The 23,293-nt window shown below is 43.7% G+C and overlaps 1 protein-coding gene across 7 annotated transcripts in view; it reads left to right on the top strand.

Annotated features, from left to right (window-relative positions):
* The window catches only part of PIWIL3 (piwi like RNA-mediated gene silencing 3), a 29,620-nt gene extending 16,215 nt beyond the window's left edge, over positions 1-13,405 (top strand). For 3 of the 7 annotated variants that reach the window (XM_055549829.1, XM_055549830.1, XM_055549828.1), the window contains exons 14-21: positions 199-271; positions 4,521-4,721; positions 4,853-4,956; positions 5,895-5,965; positions 6,397-6,550; positions 7,351-7,479; positions 8,336-8,489; positions 9,163-9,616. In XM_055549829.1, coding sequence (XP_055405804.1) covers positions 199-271; positions 4,521-4,721; positions 4,853-4,956; positions 5,895-5,965; positions 6,397-6,550; positions 7,351-7,479; positions 8,336-8,489; positions 9,163-9,279 — 1,003 coding nt within the window. In that variant the 3' untranslated portion in view covers positions 9,280-9,616. Of the gene's footprint in view, positions 1-198; positions 272-4,520; positions 4,722-4,852; positions 4,957-5,894; positions 5,966-6,396; positions 6,551-7,350; positions 7,480-8,335; positions 8,490-8,714; positions 8,782-9,162; positions 9,617-13,326 lie in introns of those variants that run through there. The other 4 variants (XM_055549832.1, XM_055549831.1, XM_055549833.1 and 1 more) reach the window with 4 other exon arrangements.
* Positions 13,406-23,293: the final 9,888 nt, after the last annotated feature.

The following is a 23,293-nucleotide window of genomic DNA, read 5'->3' as shown; positions in this document are numbered from 1 at the left end:
GCAAGTGGATGGGGTGGAGGAGGGGAGATGGTAAAAACTAGTTTCCAGTCTTATTTCCAAAAACGGAACTTGGTTTTGTCTTAAAAACTTTCAACTGAAATGCTTATCTTGTTTTGTATCATGTTTCATTGCTGTATAAAATCTTGTTACGTGTTTCACTATTCATTATTTTTGAAATATGAAATACTTATTTTCTAGGCTTGAAGCAGCTGATACAGTCCAATCTTACATAAGAACCTTAGAAAAACATGCTTCCCAAAAAACACAGATGGTAAGTGTCTATGTGATGTGTGCCCCCTCCTTAGTGAGTGAGCTGCATTTGAATGTATTAATATCTTTGAATTGAGATGTTGCCATTGGTTTCCCAAATCAGCCCCAAAATAGAAATTTACCCCTGTAATGTAGCTCAATACAGACTTTGGGCTTTTAGCTACTACCTAATATCACTCACTGTGTTATGCTCATTCTTTCAGGCTTGAGGACTTAGAATTTTTAAGTCTCAAACTGAAAAACACCATAAAAATATTAGGTAATATGGATTATGGTAGTCACGTGTGTACTATTTCTCTCTCCAGCTGTAACCTGCAAAGTCTGTGATCCAATCTCTTTCCAGTAAGTGTCCTTTCTTTCATCTGGTATTTCTCTTGGGATTTTTCCTTTTCCTCATCTGATGTCTTAGACCAAGCTGTCAACAAGTATTGTACCTAAATTACTAAAGTTACTTCTTTTTCCTTCCTTCTTTGGGTGCCTTGTTCAAACTCATCTCACATTCTTCCTTCATCATCCAAAATGCTCCTAAAAGGGATCTTTTGTTTCTTGATCACAAAACCAGCATATTCCTCTTATTGGCTTATCCACAGAGCCCAGCCTTCTCTCTCCTTTCAGCTTCTACCAGGGAACCTTTTAGGCTACACTGAATGCTACCTTCTGTGAGTCACCATGCTAGTGGTAAAGAACGTGCCTGCTAATGCAGGAGATGTAAGAGGCTCGGGCTCGATCCCTGGAGCGGGAAGATCCCCTTGAGTAGGAAATAGCAACCTACTATATTCTTGCTGGAGAACCGCATGGACAGAGCTACATTCCGTAGGGTCACAGAGTCGGACACAGCTGAAGCGACTTAGCACACAGGCATGATGGCTACTTCTCTGAGCCATTATCATACTCAGATGACATGTCTTACTTTTGAAATCCCGTCCTTAAGTCTTGTGTGCTTGCTTCCTGTCACTGTGATTGAACACCATGCTTAAATCTTCTCCGGTGTTGTAGCCTTAAACCTTAAATGCTTAGCTAGGGCAGGAAAGCCTCTGGTGGGACTCAGCAAAGACTCACATGTTAGAATGGCATTGAAGAGGCCATGGTGGTGGGTCTGCATCCCAACTCATGACATGACTTTGTCCACTGAGCATCTGCCTGGAAAGTGAAAGACTGCCTTTCTAACTGTGGGGACGTCTTTTAAGAAAGTGTATCTGTATCTTCAATGGGAACGTGTCCCACTTTTACCCATTTATCCTGGCTTTGCTTTTTGGAACAATATCTCTTATTCAAGGTGCCCCTTAAATATTTTAAGGTATTTTTTGTTTCAGATGGTGGGGACATGCCTATAATCATATACACTCCAAACAACTGGAATGATTGATGAAACAGCAACTGGAAATTATGTGCAAAATATCTTTAGGCATAATGGCACCCCACTCCAGTACTCTTGCCTGGAAAATCCCATAGACGGAGGAGCCTGGTAGGCTCCAGTCCATGAGGTCGCTAAGAGTCGGACACGACTGAGCGACTTCACTTTCACTTTTCACTTTCATGCATTGGACAGGGAAATGGCAACCCACTCCAGTGTTCTTGCCTGGAGAATCCCAGGGACAGAGGAGCCTAATGGGCTGCTGTCTATGGGGTCGCACAGAGTCGGACACGACTGAAGCGACTTAGCAGCAGTAGCAGCAGCAGAAGTCTCCCTAGACCCATAACAAAGGGGAATTCATGTGTATAAGCAGGGGTGAAGCCACGTGGCTCACAGATTTCAAAGTCTGTGTGGCATTGGGTGGGTGGGGGGCCAGAACCAGTCTGTGTAAAGTAATCCACCGAGTGTGATGGGAAGACATCAAGCCACATATTTATATCTAAAATTAAATGTTAACTTCCCAAATGTTAAAGTGAATTGGAGGTAATACTAGAAGAGTTCATAAGTACTCACATAGTTCAGGAATATTTTCCTTATGGCGTGTGCAGACAAAAGATTATAGATCACTATTTTAAACAGGTCATGATGAGGAAGCATAAGTGTTTGAATAATAAATTAATTCCTATAAACATGTGAGTTGGAGGAGTAAGACAGATATACAGGAAATAAAAGCACATTTAAACTGTAGATTTTTTTAAATTAGGAAGGAAAAGAAATCTATTGAGTTAATAATTTAAGGCAAAAAGAATAAAATAATCAGCTTATATTAATACATAATACTACATATTCCTCAAAATCCAATATTGGCAGTAAAAATGCCAACTGTGAACACAGTGCCCATTGTTTTAAATAGAGGATCTTTTATAATTTTTCTGTGTAAAAATGAGTACACATCAATCCAGTGTAAAACCTCCACTATTTTCGTGAGATTTTAAAACATTTTTGCTTTTCATATTTTCAGACTTATAGGAAAGTACAACTCTCTTTACAACCATCATTCAGGTTTCCCAATCAGTAAATTCTGTCACATTTCTATAAACATTCTTTTTCCCTCTCTATACCTACCTGTGTTGTGCTGTGCTAAGTCTCTTCAGTCGTGTCCGACTCTTTGTGACCCCATGGACTGTAGCCCACCAGGCTCCTCTGTCCCTGGGGATTCTCCTGGCAAGAAGACAGGAGTGGATTTCCGTGCCTTCCTGCAGGGGATCTTCCCTACCTGGGGATTCAACCTGCATCTCTAAAGTCTCCTGCATTGGCAGGCAGGCTCTTTACCAGTAGTGCCACCTGGGAAGCCCTCTGTATCTACCTACATATAACCATTCTTTCCTTTTCATTATATATGTAATATATGTGTATATATACCTATGTGTCGCTATTCACAGCAGCTACAGGTATGTACATGGGTTTCCCAGGTGGCTCATCCACCTGCCAATGCAGGAGATGAAGAAGACATGGATTCAGTCCCTGGGTTGGGAAGATCCCCTGGAGGAGGAAATGGCAACCCACTCCAGTATTCTTGTCTGGGAAATCCCATGGACAAAGGAGCCTGGTGGGCTATAGTCCATGGGGTTGCCAAGAGTCAGACACAACTGAATGGATAAGCACACAGGCAGTTTGTGTGTATATGTGTTTTTCCTCAACCATTTATCTGATCTACACACCTAATTCAAATTCCACCTTCATCCCCTTTTATGGCCAAATAAATTCTTTTGTTCATCCAGGGTCCCCTGAGGCACCTGACAGGCTTTTTTAGTCTTCTTTTAATCTGGGAAGTATCTTTAATCTGTCTTTGGGTTTTACGACCTTGACATTTTATATCTTTCCTAAAGATGAACTGGTTAGTGTGGAGAATTATAGTATGGTTAATATTTCTCTTGATTAAATGCATTACGCAGGTAATGCATTTAATAAAATCTCATACCCTTTCATGGGCCCTGTGGCTCAGCTGGTAAACAATCTGCCTGCAATGTGGGAGACCTGGGTTCAGTCCCTGGGTTGGGAAGGTCCCCTGGCAAAGGGAAAGGCTACCCACTCCAGCATTCTGGCCTGGAGAACTGGACTGTACAGTCCATGGGTTGCAAAGAGTCAGACAGGACTGAGCCACTTTTACTTCACCCTTTCATGTAAAAAGAAAAACTTGCTAAATCTACAATGAGAAAAGAATTGCCCTAATCTGATAATGTCTGCCAAAAACTTCTATAAGTATCATTATGTTGAAAAGAATATATTGATGACTTTTTCCCATTAGTCAGAAACAGGTCAAGCAGGAACCTCTCTTCCTAACTGCTTAGTATCCTATTAGAGGTCCTGGCGAGAGTTTGGAACCTTGTAAATCAGGCAATTTCCATAACAACTCCCCGAATATGTTTGTTGGTATTGGGGGGAGGGTAAAATGGAGATAATAGTATTTCTAAGTAGACTGTTGAGATAATTAACCAAATCAAGTAAAATGCTTGGTGAGTGCCCCACACATAGTGATCATCCATCGATGGTGACCGTCCTGATGATGGTATAGTTCAGTCCGTGTTCTTAACCCACTGTGTCGACTTCATGATAAACTCCTGGAAATCAAATGACCAGCATAGAAGCGTCTGGCAGGTTTAAGGGACTGATGCCTATTTCCAAATACCTCACAGCCTGTCTCTTCCATACGTTCACACTAACAATTGTTGAATGAAGTGTGATTCTAGACCCTTCGTGCTCATGGACTCAGGTATCTGTTTAAACAGGCTCTACTTTGTCAGTGATCCGACGCTACATTCCTCGACACAGCGTCCATTTCTCACGTCATCGTGTTCTCGCATCTTGGGGAGTTTCACGTTTGCTTCCTTTCAAGGTCCTTTGCCTGCTGCCCACTGACAACAAGGAAATTTACGATGGCATAAAAAGATACCTGTGCATCAATTACCCAATTCCAAGCCAGTGCGTGTTGAAACGGACCTTGGACAGACCTAAGACGCCAGTGACCATCGCTACAAAAATTGCTCTGCAGATGAACTGCAAGCTGGGAGGTGCCCTCTGGAAGGTGGACATAGGAGTACGTGGGGATTCTGTTGGCTTCTCTTGCTTTCATCCATCTTTGGCAGAATTTGTGAAGGTCCTATTTAAATTGTAAATTTGCTTTGTGTTCTGTTCTAACTCAATATTCTACCCTGTTTAAAACTTAAGTTGCAGAACGCAATGTTCATCGGTATCGATTGTTTCCACGATATCGAACGTCGACGGAAGTCAGTCGCGGGATTTGTGGCAAGCATCGATCCAGACCTGACACGGTGAGTTAATCTCTGGGAGTGTCTAGTGGGGAGACCAGATGACAGAGGCGGCCCTCATGCACATTGCCGGCAAGATCCATGGACAGGTTGTTCTTAGCGATGAGCTTTCCTGACCTTCTGGCAAAGTTAGGCTCCCAAAACATTCTGTGTGGAAGCTTCTGGCCGTTCTCTTTTGCTGCATACTGCGACAAATGTGGCCGCTTAAGACAATGCCCACGTGACCACGGGCCGTCCTGTGGGTCAGATGGTGGTGGTGGCAGGGCTCTCGGGGTCTTACAAGCATTTGCTACGTGTAAATCCTGAGAAGGCAGTGAAAATGTAGAGCCAGAATGCCTCACCCCATCCACCGAGTGCACGTTCAGATGACGAGGCAAACATACGTCATGACCATTTATCAGGCCATCCCAAGACTGAAGTGAACAAAAGTGTAGTAGGGATAGACATGCAAGGCAAATCGGTGATTGTCCTTGATACGCTGAGCACTGGTCACAGTATCTATTGCTGTTTTGAAGAAAACTGTTCCCTCCAAGCAGATTCATATGGATGAGCTGCTGTTTAATCGATTCATAAGGATGACTCCTGACCTATGAAATATGAGGAGGAGTCTGCCGAAAAACCCAGGGTTTGTACCTAGTGGAATTCAGCAGTAGGAACCATATGTATTCAAAGCATGTATAATTTGTAGCTAATGTTAATGGCTGTTTCCATTCTATTTTACTATTTGTATGCATTCAAAATGTTACAAAATGTCTAAGATATGGGAAGAGACCAATACCCGGATCACTGCAGGGGCATGAACATATGGATCTTTAGTTGGATCCTCAGCTACTGACAGTGAATTTGCAGGGGTGGGGGGGTGCATGCGTAGATTAACTTCATTATTTTGATTCTGAATTAATCTTGTTTGCCAAGCTAATGGTTTATTTTTCTCCAAACAGGTGGTTCTCTCAGTGTATCATCCAGCAGTCGGGGCAGGAGCTTGTCAAGGGGCTGACAACCTGCTTGTATAGTCAGTGTCTGGAGGTTGGAGGGCCTGAGTCTGTACTGGGTGGAGATTTTGTGCCCAGCCCCTCCCCCCGCATCCCCGCCCTCCCCCGGCTCCCAGCCCAGGGACACCTGGCAATGAGTGAAGACGCTTTTGGTTTTCACAGGGGGACACAGGTGCTATTGGCATCTAGTCTAGTGGATAGAGGTTTGGGGAGGCTGTCAAATGTCTTACCATGCATGAGACAGCAACACTTTCTGCCTCTGACCTTCACAAAGAACTGTCTGGCTCAAAATGTCCATACTCTTTGTTGAGTCTGGACTAGATGGAGGACTTGAGCAGTGTCCTGAAAGCCACCACCATATTGACAGAAGAATCCAGAAGTTGTCAGAAATAGTGGCCACTTTGTTCTAAAAGTCATGGTTCATTTATATGTGTTTCTGACTTCCTTTCAGCTGCCCTGAAGCTCTGGTATGAACAAAATTCATCTCTGCCACGTTCTATCATTGTGTATCGAGATGGAGTGGGAGACGGACAGCTTCAAGCGCTCATAGATCAAGAAGTAAAACAGATGGAGTCCTACTTAGAGAAGGCTTACAGAGGACAAAAGTAGGTATATACATCATGAAGTGCAGACTTTATAAGTCTTGCATTTTAGTTTGGGGGGGGGCAGGGGGTGGGGAGGAGTATCTGTAACCATTGTGGTTTGTGAATTGGAGAGCTGGACACAGCAGCCTTCAGTGGGTGGCTGGGGAGAGAACATACCTTTCTCCTGGAAGCCCTGAATAGCAGTTGGTTGTCCCACATGGGAACCCATGAATCTTTCTCTTTATCTAATCTCCTGCCAAACCTTGATGGAGGAGGGTTTGTTAACCTCTGATATTTTTAGCATCCATGAATACAGCCTGTCAGTAGTTTGTACTTATCCAGCTTCTCGATCCTGGAGTTCTGTACATTCCAGGGCTGGGGCTTTCTCACAGTTCTCTTCTCTGGCCTCATCTGCTTGTCAATGAAGCCTGGTGGCCAGCATAGACAGTACAAATAATTCTGGCCTCAGGAGGAAAGGACCCTTGCCCTAGGATCTGAGTGGCTATGAGTCGAGACCTCCTCCTATACTGCCTGAATCAGGCTAGTGGAGTTAAGACAGTAAAACGGGTGGGCAGAAAGCTGCCTGCCGTCTGCTGCTGCTAAGTCGCTTCAGTCGTGTCCAACTCTGTGTGACCCCATAGACAGCAGCCCACTAGGCTTCTCTGTCCCTGGGATTCTCCAGGCAAGAATACTGGAGTGGGTTGCCATTTCCCGTCTGCAGGCTCCCCTTAATGGCTCCTAAGTCTGGGCTGTTTTTGACATTCTGAATGCTTCTGAGATAACACACAGCAAGTAGTGACAAGTGATCATAATCTTTTAAGGGTCAGACTAACTTTTATCGTGGTGAAGAAACGAATAAATACCAGATTTTTTATTGAAAAGGATGGAGGGAGACTTAACAATCCATCTCCAGGAACAGTTATTGACCTAAAGGTGACTAGGACAGAATGGTAAGCCACCTTTCTTTATTTTAAAGGTTCCCTTTTATTTAAATAGTAAGAATTTTTCAAGGTTTGAATGATTTGGATGAGAAAGGAAGAATTGGCCTAAAGAGGGTTAAAAATGATTTGCGTGTTAGATGGTAACTTTTTTTGTCTTCATTTTGTTTCTCAGAATTTAAAAACCAAACAAATATACCGATCATTCTAAGATGACTCAGGTGTTAGGTAGAAATGCTAGAACTTCTGGTTCACTTTGAACTTCTCAAGAAATTATGCAAATAAGAAAGTTATGCAAAACACACAGCGAGAAATAAACAGGACATTCATACCAATAGAGAGGGAGAAACGAAACCAATTTGAAGAAAGGCAGAAACACTGATTCTTCTAGTAGAAGGCAGGAAAGAACTGAAGAAAACAAAGCCAGTGGAGAATAAGATAAACGTGAAGCATAACATAAGGTGATATAAACATTCAACACTGACAGTAAACTGGTTAACCTTACCACTTACATAATTTAGGGCGTTTGAATCTATTCTGGTGACTTGAAAGACAGATACTTCTATTTTTCCCTGAATCACATTACCTATGACCATGTCTAATGTGCTGTTTTGAAGTGTGCTGCCTCTAGGCATCAGCACATATGCTTTGAGTTTAAATCCCATGAGTGTTATTAATCACGTCAATGATTTGCCTGTCTTTTGTAGATGTGCTTTTTAGCAAGTCATCACTCAACAGTTAGGCTTCTAAATATAAAGGAAGCTTGGTAGAATGGACTTCTATAAATTAATGTTACTTCAGAGACCAGGTTTGCTACATCATTTTTCTCCTAAAATAAGCATGAGACCGACACGTTCTATAATTCTAGGTATGATTTTTTCATTGTGAGTCAGTCTGTGCGGGAAGGTACTGGTACTGTCACTCCCACTCATTATAACGTCATCCACGACACGCTTTACTTGAGCCCGGATGCGGTCCAGGGTCTCACTTACAGACTCTGCCACATGTACTACAATTTTTCGGTAAGTTTTTTTTTTTTTTTCTTCTTCAGTTTGGTAGTGTGTATCTGTTAATCTCAGACTCCTAATTTATCCCTCTTCCCTGCCCTTTCTCCTTTGGTCACCATGGATTTGTTTTCTGTGTCTGCGAGTCCATTTCTGCTAGGTAAATAAGTTAATTTGTACCCTGCTTTTTTAGATTTTACATATAAGTGATGCAGTATAATACTTGTTTCTGACTTACTTCAGGTAGCATGATAATCTCTAGGTTCATCCACGTTGCCACAAATGGCATCATTTCGTTCTTTACGGCTGAGTAAGTATTCTATCGGAGAAACATACCACGACTTTGTCCATTCATCTCTTGACACACACTTAGGTTGCTTCTGTGTCTTGGCTCTTATACGTAGTGCTGCTGGGGTGCACATGTTTCTGAGTTAAAGCTTTCTTCTTTCCTGGATACGCACCCAGGGGTGGGATTGCTGCATCATATGCTAACTCCATTTTTGGTTTTAAGGAACCTCCATACTGTTTTCCACAGTGGCTGTGGTATTTTTGGATACTGATTTTCCTTCACATCTGTGAAACTGTACAAAATTGAATCTACTTTTTGAAACTTGGCTATCTATAATAAATGGAAACTTAGGGGAAGTAAACATAAAGGTTAAAAAAAATGGTTTTTTTCTTTCTCCTAAAGGGTATCATCCGAGTTCCTGCTCCTTGCCATTATGCCCATAAACTGGCTTACTTGGTGGGCCAGAGTCTTCATCAACAACCACACGAATCCCTGTCAAAATCTCTCTTTTACCTTTAACCTACAGAAGAAAGCACAATGGGATGCTGAAAAACATAATTTATACATTTATCTTCTTATTTTGCATCTGTACATCTGAAATATTTTTTCCAGATATATGATCAGAATTTAAAACCATTCTTGACATGGACGAGCTTCAGAGATGTTAAGCTATTTTCAACAGGATCACTAACTTAAACATGAGGCTTCTCTTCTCCAGGTGGGAGAACTGACAATGAAGGTTTTGACTCACAATTTACCTCTCAAATCTGCTACAAACACTTTATGATTCAATGTGCCTGAAACCTCTACTCCGAGTAAAGCTGCTATAATTGTAAAGGTTGGGAATTAGTCACATGAAGAATAAGTCTATGAACAAGTAAATTCTACTTGGAAAAATCATACCTATTTTTGAAACAACCTTTTCCTTAAGGACAGCAAAGATTTAACAGTGGCAAAATTAAATGGGAATTTGTGTTTCATATTTTGTAAGGAAGAAGTAACCTATATGTGAAACAGTTTATTCTTTGTACCCATGTAAGAATCAAATTTTTTTTTTTTCTGGTGGAGCTGTAATATGGATTTAAAAGTTGGAAGCTCAGGAACATAACATTTTGTCATTTTCCCACAAAGAAGGTAAATTAAGGGCTTTGTTAGCATTTGTTTAATTCATTCTCTTCTGCATGTTCTAAATATGACATTATTGTGGTAGCTGTACCATCATCAGAAGATAAGCTGTTTAAAGTTGTCATGTTTTTCCTGAAAGCAGACATTTTTTTCTCTCTCCACTCAAACCTACCTTTAAATATACTTAAGAGACAGTATGTGAAACTTTTATTTTCCTATACTCCTAAATGGAGTGGTATATTTTTTTTTTTTTGAGGTGGGGTGGTTAGGGAGAATACACTGGCTTTGAATATATCCAAAAGGATATGCTTAAAAATAATATAATTGCTTTGATTATAGGTTATTCGTTTAGGTTTGAAACTGTCTTATAAGAAAATGAAAACAAGTTATTTAAATATACTGCAGTCCAGGTAATGTCCTACCTAGCTATATTGCCAATAATGATAAATATAGGATATGGTTTCCATGGTTAAAGATAACATATTCTCTTCTAAAACTAGAATTTGATTTATGATAATACATTTATGGTAGCAGGTTTCTAGAGATCTACAGAAATCACTTGGAAGGAACAAATTCAAAGTAATAACTTTCTGAATGTTTCCTATAAATGCAATACAAATATCATTTATTTGTAACACTATAATTTCTAGACTCATACATTTAAAATGTGACTCAATAAAGGTATTCATGTTAAAATCATTGAATTCAATCTTGTTATTAAAAATATATGCTGGTCTTAGGCTTCTTAATCTACTGATTAGAAAAAAATTGTTGCTTTTCTAAGGTTAATAGAAATATTGTGACCAGGACACTATCTGATTTTATTAGCCTACTGCTGCTGCTGCTAAGTCACTTCAGTCGCGTCCGACTCTGTGTGACCCTATAGACGGCAGCCCAACAGGCTCCACCATCCCTGGGATTCTCCAGGCAAGAACACTGGAGTGAGTTGCCATATAAAATCAGATGAAAGAAACTGGATATCAAATATTTCTAGGGGAAAGCTGTATTATTCCAAAGGCTTATTTCTCCAATATATCATAGTACTACCTAAGTTCCATGTTACTGAGTAGGTGTTGGGCAGACCAATTAAAGGTCTTTTAAGGATGAATTTGGCTTAAGTAGCAGTGTGTGTGTGTGCTTAGCTGTGTTCAACTCTTTGAGATCCATGGACTGTAGCCCAACTGGCTTCTCTGTTCATAGGATTCTTCAGGCAAAAATACTAGAGTGGGTTGCCATTTCCTCCTCCAGGGGAGCTTCCCAACCCAGGGATTGAACCTGTGTTTCTTGCGCCTCCTGAAGGGCAAATTCTGTACCTGGGAAGCTGTAAGTAGCAATAACAATATATAATCTAAGAATAATGAACCTCCTGACTCTGAGTGAGAAGTCTGATGCAGGCCTTACCAGGCTAAACTTAACATGTCAGCAGGGCTGTATTTGTTTTCTGCTCCAGGAGTCTTGTTTCCTCCACTTTATCTTCTATAGGTTGTCTGCACGCCTTACCTCCTGGCCCCACTTCCATCTTCAAAGCCTGCAATGTTCAGTGGAGTCATTCTCATATCACATTAACACTGACTCTTCTGCCTCCCACGTCCACTTTTAATGACCCTTGTGATGATGCTGAGACTGCTTGGATAATCCAGGATATTCTCCCTATTTTCATGTTAGCTGATTACCAGCCTAGGTTTGTCTACAACCTTGATTTTCTTTCCCAAACATATAAGGCAACATGTGGGTAGAATTTAAAGATTAGAATATGGACATCTTTAGACGGGCCATTGTCCTGCCAGAAACATTGTCCAGGGCTGAGACTGTCGGGAACAAGGGACATATGTGAATGTAGGCACTCCTTCCCCCATGGGTGCCTCAGAATGAGAGAGGCTTGGGGGAGCCCCTTGCTGGAGTCTCCAGGGGCACATCTCTTAAGCACCTGCTCCACGGCCTGCACCCCACTCTCCTCATCCTCCTCCCTCTCAGTATATGTGGGGGCTGACCTGCTCTGGGTGCAAGATTTCTGGGGGACCCCCTTCTGTTCTGCTCTGTACCCTCACTCATCTGGTTGTTTCTGTGTCTTGTCTATTGTAAATACTGCTGCTATGGACATAATTTAAGTATGTTCAAAGAATCAAAAGAAATCATACTTTAAAAACTGAACAGCAGTATGGAAATTATATTCTTTGAAGTACAGAGTAGCAATAAAGGAGATAAACTTATAAAAGAGAACCAAATGGAATATCTGGAGTTGAAAAGGATAGATGTCACTGGAAATTTCACTGGAGGGGCTTCCATTACTTTTTCAGAGCTGCTGTAACAAATCACTACAAACCACATGGCTTAAAACAACAGAAATTTGCTGTTTCACTCTTCTAGGGGCTGGAAATCTGGAGTCAAGCTGTAGGCTGGCTATGCTCCCTATGAAACACTAGAAAATGAATTCCTTGCTTTCTAGAGTTTGGCATCTTCTGGAACTCCATGGCTTCCTTTGCCTTGCAGTTGCATAGTTCTAATCTCTGCCTTCAACATCATGTGGTCTTCTCTGTGTCTGTGCATCCATACTTGAGACCTTCTTTCCAAATAAGGAATTAATATCTAACTTGGGGTGGGGACACAAACCCAAAATAGGGCTGAACAGATTTCAATAGGACGAAGGCAGAATCAGCAAATTTGAAGACATCAGGATAACTGAGTTCCAGTCTGATGAAGTTTTTTTTGTTTTTTGTTTTGTTTTGTTTTGTTTTTAAAGAAAAAAGGCAGGGGGATAGGGAAGATAAATGAACAGAGCCTAATTAGACCTTCATACTACCACATGCATAAAGAGAATTCCAAAAAGACACACGAGAGAGAGAGGGAGGCCATGTGAAGTCCTAGCCAAAATCTCACCAAATTTAATGGAAAACACAATCACAATATTCAGGAAGTTTGATAAACATCAAGTTGAATAAGCTTGGTGGTTTAGTCACTAACTCGTATCCAACTCTTGTGACCTCATGGACTGTAACTTGCCAGGCTCCTCTTCCTCGGTCCATAGGATTTTCCAAGCAAGAATACTGGTGTGGGTGGCCATTTCCTTCTCCTTCCCCAGGGGATCTTCCCAACCCAGGGATTGAACTTGGGTCTCCTGTACTCCAGGCAAATTCTTTATGACTGAGTAATCAGGGAAGCCCAAAAGGAAAGTGAAACTTGCTTAGTTGTGTCCAACTCTTTGTGACCCCATGGACTGTATATACAGGAATTCTCCAGGCCAGAATACTGGAGTAGGTAGCCTTTCCCTTCTCCAGGGAATCTTCCCAACACAGAAATCGAACCCAGGTCTCCTGCATTGCAAGCGAATTCTTTACCAGCTGAGCCACAGGGGAAGCCCAAGAATACTGGAGTGGGTAGCCTATCCCTTCTCCAGCAGATGTTCCCAACCCAGGAATTCAACTGGGGTCTTCTGCATTGCAGGTGGATTCTTTACCAACTGAGCTATGAGGGAAGCCGTCATACGATGAGTAAGCTTGCATCATAATAAAATGATTCAAGGCCAAAGACAAAGAGTCATGAAAGCAACAACAAAGAAGTGGCAGATCATGTGAAAACTTCCCACTAAGTGTAAGGGCTGATTTTTATTAGAATCAGTGGGATGGTGTATTAAAAGCATTGAAAGAAGGAAATCTCTGGCAGTCCAACGGTTAGGACTCGCACTTTCACTGGCCAAGGGCCTGGGGTTCAATCCCTGGTTGGGAAACCGAGATCCAGCAAGTCACATGTCGTGCAGTCAGAAAAACAAGACAAACCAAAAACAACTGCTAAAAGTCACTGCATGTCAACCGAGAATTCTCTAGTAGAGATGCCCTTCAGTAATGGAGACATTAAGACATTACCAATGAATAAAACCTGAGAGAATCCTTTGCTACCTATAAGAAATGTGGAGTCCTTTATGCTGAAAAGACAACAGTGTAAATGTAAGTACGTAAGATGTATGTAGGATAAACAGATAAAGTGAAAGTGAAAGTCACTCAGTCGTGTACTGCCGGAAGCCAGCACAGGAGATCCCACCCATGACAAGGTCATGCGGAGGAGACCTGACAGGCAAGGTGGATCAGGACTCGAGGGACTCCCTGGACCTGCTCGAGCATCGACTCTGAAACCAAAGTCTGTCTACTGTCTACTATATTATGCCTTTCACCAACTCTTCTGACATTAACAAGGGGCTATCCCCGACCACCTTTCTCTGAAGAAAATCAACTTAAGGCTCTAGTTAAGTCTCCTGGGCTTGAAAGGAGCATTTTAATTCTAACCCCTCTGTTACTATTTTAGCTTGCTTGGCAGGTTTATCCACACTCTTGCAACTAACACACGTGATTGTTCACAACACCCCAAGCATAACCTTCGAGTGACAGAAAAGCATTATTAGAATAACACTGCATTGTTGAGCCAATGTTTGCTACTGAGTTTCCTTGTCCTTTATCCAATGTGCGCCTGAGAGTGCATTAGCTAGTATAGTTGGTATGCAAGAAAAACAAGAAGTAGCCTTGGCATTAGCAGCATAAGACCCTTGAGTTAATAAGTTCTTTCTTTGTTGTAACCCACTGCACCTTTGCTCCATAAGAATGTAGCTCTGTTTCCTGAGGGGAACTGCAGACTGGAAAGATAAAGGGAAAGCAGGTTTTCTGGTTGACAAACCTTTATCAAGAAAGAGTTACAAAATGTTAACAGGCCACAGGGCCATAAGATGATGTACATAAGACCCTTGTTTATGAAAAGCTATGCAGAAAATGTCCTGGTTTTGATAAAGGTAAAACTGATGGAATGTTGAGCTGACTCTGCATGACTTTGTATCTTTCACTTCTGGAAATGTGTAACTCAGGGTATAAAAGCCCCTTTTGAAAATAAAGCTGCAGACCCGTTCCACCTAAGGTGGGTCTCCCCGTGTCATTCTTTCTCTCTCTCTCCTTTTTTTCAGGCTGATTCCCTGGAGCACAGAGGCTCTCTGAGTTCACTTTTTTTGCCCGGGCTTCTAAGACCCAATCGAGGAGGTGCTCTGCATCTACACTCCGGAGAGAAGGCGCTCTGTGTCTTCGCTCCATCGAGAGGGCACCTGTGGCCTCCGTGAACAGAGCAAGTCCCATGTCAGGGGCTTTATTGGCTTTCTGTGTAAACCAAGGAATATCAGCCTCTTTTTCTCTCCTTTACTTTCTCTCTCGCCGGCGCCATCCATCCTGAGGGTATCCCTGGATCCTGCTAAGGCTGGACCCTGGCAGTTTCCGACTCTTTGCAACCCCATGGACTATACATATACAGTCCGTGGAATTCTTCAGGGCAGAATACTGGAGTGGGTAGATTTTCCCTTCTCCAGGGGATCTTCCCAATCCAGGGATAGAACCCAGGTCTTCGCATTGCAGGCGATTCTTTACCAGCTGAGCCACAAGGGAACAAGAATACTGGAGTGGGTAGCCTATCCCTTTTCCAGGGGATCCTCCTGCCCCAGGAATCGAACCGGGGTCTCCTGCATTGCAGGTGGATTCTCTACCAACTGAGCTATGAGGGAAGTCCATATAAACCATGTACTATTTTATTCTATGTGGTTAAAAAGGACACTACAAGAATATTGTAAATCTATGTTCCTGAACACAAAAAGTATTAAGTGGATAATGAATATAACAATAACAGCATACAGGAGGCTAATGGAACAGATCCACAGATGAGTCAAGACTCTGTGAATCACTGAAATTAATTTGGTGTTAATCCAAATAAGAATTTTATAAATTAAGATGTTAATTGTCCCCAGGGAAACCACTAAGGCTATAATCCAGAATCTATAGTAAAAGAAACACCATAGGAATTAAATTAGTCCACTAGAAAATAACCACAAAAGAAAGCAGTGATGGAGGAATAGGAGAACAAAAAGATGTAACTCATACAGAAAACAGATGGCAAAATAACAGATGTCAATGCTACGTGATTAGTGATTAAACAAAATGTGTGTGGTTTACATAGTTCAATTAATAGGCAGACCCTGGCAGAATGGATAAACAGCTCTGATCTTACCATGTGCTATCTAGAGCTGAGCTTTAAATTCAAGATACAAAGGGACTGAGAGCAAAGGATGAGAAAACGTGTACCAAGCAGATATTAACCAAAAGAAAATCTGACTGGCTTTACTATGTAAAACAAAGTTTGTGACAATTTTTTCTAGAGACAAATAAGGACATTTTGTAGTGACAAAGGGTCCATTTTTCAAGGAGAAAAGTTACATTTTTTGCACTGAACAAGATCGCTCCAAAATACATGGAGTAAACCGACAAGAGACTCCTTAATGGTAACAGTTGGGAATTTCAATACTCAGCTGTCAGTAGTGGTGAAAATCTGTTATTTCTTGGGATCAACATTGTGGGGAGGGCAGACAAGGGGCTGTGACCCATATTTTATGGTTCAGGAGACTGAAATTTACATAGATTGAGTAACTTGCCCAGAGTCACAACACTCATGAGTGATGGGTCTGAAGCAAGACACGGAGATGATTCCCTGGGGATGGAGATCCCTGAACCCCTGGACATGAGATTGTGCCCTCGATACACAAACCAAGAGCTCTCCTCACTCCCTTCCCACATCCTCCTTGCCTAAGGATGCTGCAGGGAGACAGCTGGTACCCAGAGGTGCCTGGCCCAAGAGAATGGCTCAAATCTCAGCCCAACTCCTGACTCAATCCCTGAGCCCAAATACACTGCCTTTCCCCCAAATTAAGACCCTCTGATGGACTGGGAGATCAGAACATGCATCTTTCCCCCTCCCCTCCCCCTCAGCACATGATTCTATCCACTGCTGCTTTGCAATGAGACTTCCTGGTGGTCAGGTGACCACCCTGAATGACCAGTAGCCTGCTTGACTCTAACTGGCTCAGAACCCAGGACATTCTAAACCAACTGCCCACATGACAGTTGCACAGAGAATTCACATCATCTTCAACTGACCAAACCTGGACAAGGAGCAGTGGCTACTCACTAGCTGGGAACGGGATCTCCTGGGCTGGTGGTGTTTTGGGGGCTTAATGAATGAAGTCTGTGGGCCCCAGTGCCTCACTGACTAAAACCTGACCAATGGTTGGAGCAGCCTGGACTAAGGCCTGGTTGGGGGCGGGCAGTGGCTGAACTGGTTCTGAGTGGGCACCATCTCTGCCCAGTCCTCGCTCTCCCAGATCCAGGCTCTGCTGTATAAACCACAGCCTTTACTCTTGAATCTACTCACTGGTGTTATTTCCACAGCACCTTCAATGGAGTGGTTAGTGGGGGTGGCACGTGTGTGCCCCTACCTGTGGTTTGGCCAGAAGTGAATTCTGATGTGTCTGAACCACGACTGGGAATGGTGAGCAGACCATCTTGACTGCACGTGATATTCTTGTGCGTCCAGTGTCTGAATCCCTTGTGATCCTTTTCTTTTGGTTAACCGGGCCACAATCCTGGAAAATATGTTCAAAGCAGAACTATTGACATATTCCTGGGAGAAGACCATGGGGAAATATCAATTCATTCCCAGGCCCCACTTCTGTTCCCCCACGACAGCTGCCTAGGGGAGTCAGCTGAATCAAAGCTGGGGCTGGGGAGAGGAATGTTGCAATGTGGTGTACAGTTAATACATTCAAAATATCCAGCACTGATTGCACCGGAACATGACTTTATTCAGATGAGATAATATAGAAAGGGCGCACAGCACAGTGACTGAGGATGTGGGAGCTGGTGACTGATGGTCTGGGTTCAAATACCAGGTGTCACGTGAACCTGGAAAGGTTATGTGGACCCTCTTGTTCTCATTTCTTGTTCTGTGATAGGAAAGTGTTAGTAGGGTCTGCTGCTGCTGCTGCTGCTGCTACGTCACTTCAGTCGTGCCCGACTCTGTGTGACCCCATAGATGGCAGCCCACCAGGCTCCCCCATCCCTGAGATTCTCCAGGCAAGAACACTGCAGTGGGCTGCCATTTCCTTCTCCAATTCATGAAAGTGAAAAGTGAAAGGGAAGTCGCTCAGTTGTGTCCAACTCCTAGCGACCCCATGGACTGCAGCCCACCAGGCTCCTCCGTCCATGGGATTTTCCAGGCAAGAGTACTGGAGTGGGGTGCCATTGTCTTCTCCGTAGTAGGGTCTACTTACTGCTATTATGAGACTAATTTTAAGTGAATACAGTAAAGCCTGAAGAATAATTATTATCACTAAGTGCTACAGAAGTATTCAAATATTACTAGCCCGAAAGAATAAGAAACACGGCAGTGGTTCCTCCAGAGAGGAATGACTATGAGTCAGGAGAGAAGGTTAGTTTTCAGCCTTCACATGGGTTTGATACTTTACAGCTCATGGGGAAAGTCTGTTATCTCCTGTGAACTCTACATCGCACTGTGGGGTGGGCAGCGAAGGGGCTGTAACCCACATGATGCAGGGCACTGAAATTGAGATTAAGTGACTTGATGTAACACTGATGAGTAATGAATCCTACACAGGAATGTAGCTGGCCACCTTGGGGCACAGATCCCTGAACACCTGAGACCGCCAGCTCGTGCCCTGGACCACCAACAGTTCCTCTCACTCCTCTCCCACGCCCTCCTGCACCCGCTCCAAGGTTGCTGCAGGGAGACAGCTGATGACCTGGAAGAGGTGCCTGAGGCAGGAAAGTGGTACATATCTGACCCAGTCTCCTGACTCTGCATTTAAACTCCGACCCCAGATTACACACTTTGTCCCAGTCAAAGGGCCCCTCTGGTCATCGGGGGTGTTCAATCTGTTTCTCTCTTCCCCCAGCATCGTCATCCTATAAACGCTTTCCTGGTGCTCTACCAAATACTCTGAATAGTCAGTAATCAGCATAACTCCCAAATAGCTTAGAACCCAGTACATTTCAAACCAAACATCCATAGGACAGATTAGCAAGGAATTAGCTTCATCTTAACTGACAACTCTTAATGAGGAATGAATATTCATTAGCTGGGAAAAGGTCTCCTGAGCTGGTGCCTTGGTGGCCTTAACAGATGAAGTCTAACAGGCCTCCGGGGGCACACTGACTAGAATCTGACCAGTCATTTGAGCAGCCTGGACTAAGGCCTGGTTGAGGGCAGGCAGCGGTTGAACTGGTTCTGAGTGAGCACCAAGCCCAGTGGTACCCAATGCTCCCTCTACCTGGTTCCAGGCTCTGCTGTATAAACAGCCACGGGTGTTATTTCGACAGTACCTTCAATGGAGTGGTTAGTGGGGGTGGTACACGTGCGCCCCTACCCTGCCGTGTGGCCAGATGGGGATCCTGAGGTGTCTGAACCACTTCTGGGAGTGGCCAACAAGTCATCTTGACCACACATGGTATTCATCTGCTTTCTGCGTTTGAATTCCTTATACTCTTCCTTTTCTTCTTGTTACCCGAGTCATGATCATAGAAAACAGAACAAACATTGAGAGAAACGATTGCTACGTTGCTGGGAGAAGATGATGGAGAAGTGTCAGTCCGTTCCCAGGCCCCACTTCTGTTTTCTTTGATCACCAGTTGTGTAGGGAGGTCAACTGAATCAAAGCTGGGCTTGGGGAGAGGGACGTTGCATGTAGCGTGCACTTAAGACAGCCAGCAGGCTGACTGCATGGGGACGTGACTTTGTTTAGTGAGATAATATATTAATGGAAAGGGCGCACAGCACAGTGACTGGGAGTGTGGGGGCTGGTGCCTGCTGGTCTGGGTTCAAATTGTACCAGAAGCCGCGTGAACCTGGGAAGGTTACTTAACCTCTCTGTCCTCAGTCCCCTGTTCTGTGATACAGAAATGTTAATAGGACCCACTTAGTAGTATTACATGATAAAGCTTAATATAGAACGTCAGGTAGACCCTGAAGAAAAGTGACTGGTCCTTCACAGGTGCTCATGGCAGGTGCTGTGATCCATACATTATGGTACATGGCATTAAAATGTCTAGATTTTAAGTGACTTCCCTGGAGTCTCGTCTCAAAGCTGATGACAGATGAGTGTGGGACAATGAATGTAGTTGGTTCCCCGGGCACAGAAATCTCTGAACCCCTAAATCCTCTAGATGGTGCCCTGGATCCCTGAGCCCAGGACTCCATTCCTTCCAGCCCCTCCCAGTCTCCTGCCCCACGGTTACTCCAAGGACAAGAGGGGTCTTAGCAAACAGGAGGGTATATGCTCAGTCATGTCTGAGCCTTTGCAACCCTATGGACTATACAATCCATGGAATTCTCCAGGCCAGAATACTGGAGTGGGTAGCTGTTCCCTTCTCCAGAAGTTTTCAAATGCTAAATGTCTGGGACATAAGCAAGAAATGTAGAAGTACTGCTTCTTGTGTGCCACGGGGCAGGGGATGGGGGGAGGTTATGGGTGTGCTGCTTTTCAACTTGTGAATGTCTGTTATCATCTCCTGTGATCCCCACATCAGCCGTGGGGGTGAGGGGGAAAAATCTCAGGGCAGGTGCTGTGATCCATATATACATGGCACTAAAATGTTTAGATTTTCAGTGACTTTCCCAGCGTCTCAAAGCTGATGACAGATGGATGTGGGACACGAATGTAGCTGGTTCCCTGGGGACAGAAATCTCTGAACCCCGAATTCCTCTAGATGGTGCCCTGGACCCCGGAACCCAGGACTCTGCTCCCTTCGGCCCCTCAATCCTCCTGCCCCACGGTTGCTCTGAGGACAAGAGGGGTCTTAGCCTACAGGAGGGCACATGCCTGACCCAGCTTGACCCTCCTTGAAGTGTTGATCCCTGACCCCAAAGCCGTCCAATATTCTGGAAAGAAGTTCCTTGAAGGATCAGGGGGTCCCATGCCATGTGGGCCTCTTCCCCCAGCATCTTCACACATCAGCCACCTCAAAGGGAGCCCCTCCTGGTGGTCTGACCAGTGGTCGGCTTGTCTCAGAGCCCCACCTCTCCAAGCCAACTGCCCCACATGGCACGTCTCTAATGAAGCAGCTTGGCCTCCGTTCAGCCCTGGATGCGCAGCTGGTGCTGCTTCATGAGGAGAGCAGCCTGCTGCACTGTGCTTGGTGGTTTAGTGGGTGAAGCTGGTATGCCCCACTGTCTCGCAACTACTGATGCGAGCACTTGTCTGAGCACCCTGGGTTTACGGCCTGGCCAGGGAGGGTCCGTGGCTGCACTGGGTCTGAGGGCTCACCCTCCCTGCTCATCCTTCCTCATCACAATCCAGCCCCTGCAAGCTCCTCATTCATCCTTGGACCCTGCAGTGACACGGGAGTCTCTCTCCCAGAGGGAGAGAGGGACCCTCCATAGCCATAGCCTGGAGACCCCACCCCAAGACTGTCTCTGAGGATGACCCAGGCCCTCCTCATCCCTGCCACCGAAGGCTCACTCCTCTAACCTGATGGCATTGTCCCTTCACTCCCCCAGGCAGCACCCAAACACACCCAGTGGTCCTGGAAGTCCCAGCTTCCTTCCTTTCTAAATGCCTCCAGATTCAGATGGCTAATATTTAACTTTGGATTTTGACATCAACATTCAGGACAATTTGGCCTGTAATTTCTTTGTTTTCTAATGTCTATGGCTGGGGTGAGACAGTATTCTCCTGGTCGGATAAAGGCAGTGTCAGGTGTATTCTCTCTATATCTGTTCCCTGGAAGAGTGTGTTAGGAGATGGGCATCAACTTCTACCTTAAATGTTTGGTAGAAATCAGAGGAAGCCACCTGGGCCTTAAGTCTGTTTTGTGGAAAAACTTTTTTTGCATTTCTTGTTTTTTAATTGATGACAATTTATATAAGGTACCCAAATATTTGTTAAGCAAGCATTTATTCTCTTTAACTGAAATGTGACTCATATATAACACTAGCTTTTGGGTGTACAACATAATCATTCACTATCTGTATACACATTGTGAAATGCTCACCACAACGACGAGTTAACACCCATCATATGACATGCTTACAAGGAAAAAACTGTCTTTGATGACAGCTTTTAAGATCTGTTCTCCTAGGCAACTTTCAAATACACAATACAGGATCATTAACTACAGTCACCGTGATGTGCTTTCTATGGCCATGATTTACTTAGTTTGTAACTGGAAAAGTTCATATTTTCTGACCCCCTTCACCCATACTTATTCAACTCTCCCCATTGTCCACCTCTGGCAACCACTAATCTGTTCTCTGTACAATGAGCCTGTTGTTTTGTTTGCTTAGATTCCACAAGTAAACGAGACTGTTACCATATTTCTCATACTTATTTCACTTAGCATAATGCCTTCGAGGTATATCCATGTTGTCACAAATGGCAAGATTTCATGTATTCCTTTTTTTTTAATGGCTGAATTATATGTGTATATGTATCACATGTCTTTGTCACCCATCAATAGACCCTTAGGTTGCTTCCATATCTTGTCAGTGATGCTACAATGAACATGAGGGTGTATATGTCTTTTCCAGTTAGTATATCCAGAAGTAGAATTGCCGGGTCATATGGTAACTCTATTTTTTAATTTTTTGAGGAACCTCCATACTGTTTTCAATAGTGGCTGCACCAATTTATAACCCTACCAACAGTGCACATGAGTTCCCTTTGCTCTGCATCCTTGTCAATGCTTATTGTTTCTTGTCTCCTTGGTAATGGCCATTCTAATGGGTGTGAGGTGTGGTATCTCATTGTGGTTTTGCTAAGGTACCCAAACCATAAGTGCAGAGCTTTATGGTTTCTTGGAAATATAAGCCCATCTGTCCAACACCCAGTTCAGTATACAGGATATCCCCAGAATCCTGGCAGCCCTCTGAAGAAGGGAAGAAGAGGAGTCACTAACTTATCTGGTTATAAGAATGAAATCAGTTATCCGTGCATACTGCAAGCACAATGATTTACACACAGCTCAAAATTAGTGTGGCAGCACACCTGGGAAGAGGGAGCTGGAGGGCTGGGAGAATCCCATGCCTTTGGGACTTCTGCTGTGGACGTCTGAGGTCAGGGTTAGGAAGCTGTGAGAGGAGCTTGTCAGAAGCACCTGGGTTTTTACAGAGGAAAACACGACTACTTCCCAGAGTGGGAAGCTTCCCTGGTGGCTCAGACAGTAAAGTGCCTGCCTGCAATGAGGGAGACCCATGTTCGATCCCTGGGTTGGGAAGATCCCCTGGAGAAGGAAATGGCAACCCACTCCAGTACTCTTGCCTGGAAAATTCTATAGACTGAGGAGCCTGGTTAGGCTACAGTCCATGGTGTTGCAAAGAGTCCGACAGTGACTTCAGTTCCCAGAGTGGAGCACCCATTGCAATCCACTGAGCCCTCCCTTTGTTGAGGGTGCTTTTTCTATACTTGTGTGCTATTTTACATACAAATATTTAAAAAATAAACCCAGCAGGAGCTCAACTTTGCTTCATATTAAAAGGGTTAAATATAAAACATATAAAACTAATGCTGAACCTATACAGATTGTATTAGGGAAGAAAAGTCACA

Source organism: Bubalus kerabau, chromosome 16 (genome assembly GCF_029407905.1).
Source record: "Bubalus kerabau isolate K-KA32 ecotype Philippines breed swamp buffalo chromosome 16, PCC_UOA_SB_1v2, whole genome shotgun sequence".
NCBI classification, from domain to species: Eukaryota; Metazoa; Chordata; class Mammalia; order Artiodactyla; family Bovidae; genus Bubalus; species Bubalus kerabau.
This window is presented reverse-complemented; position numbering and strand designations above follow the sequence as displayed.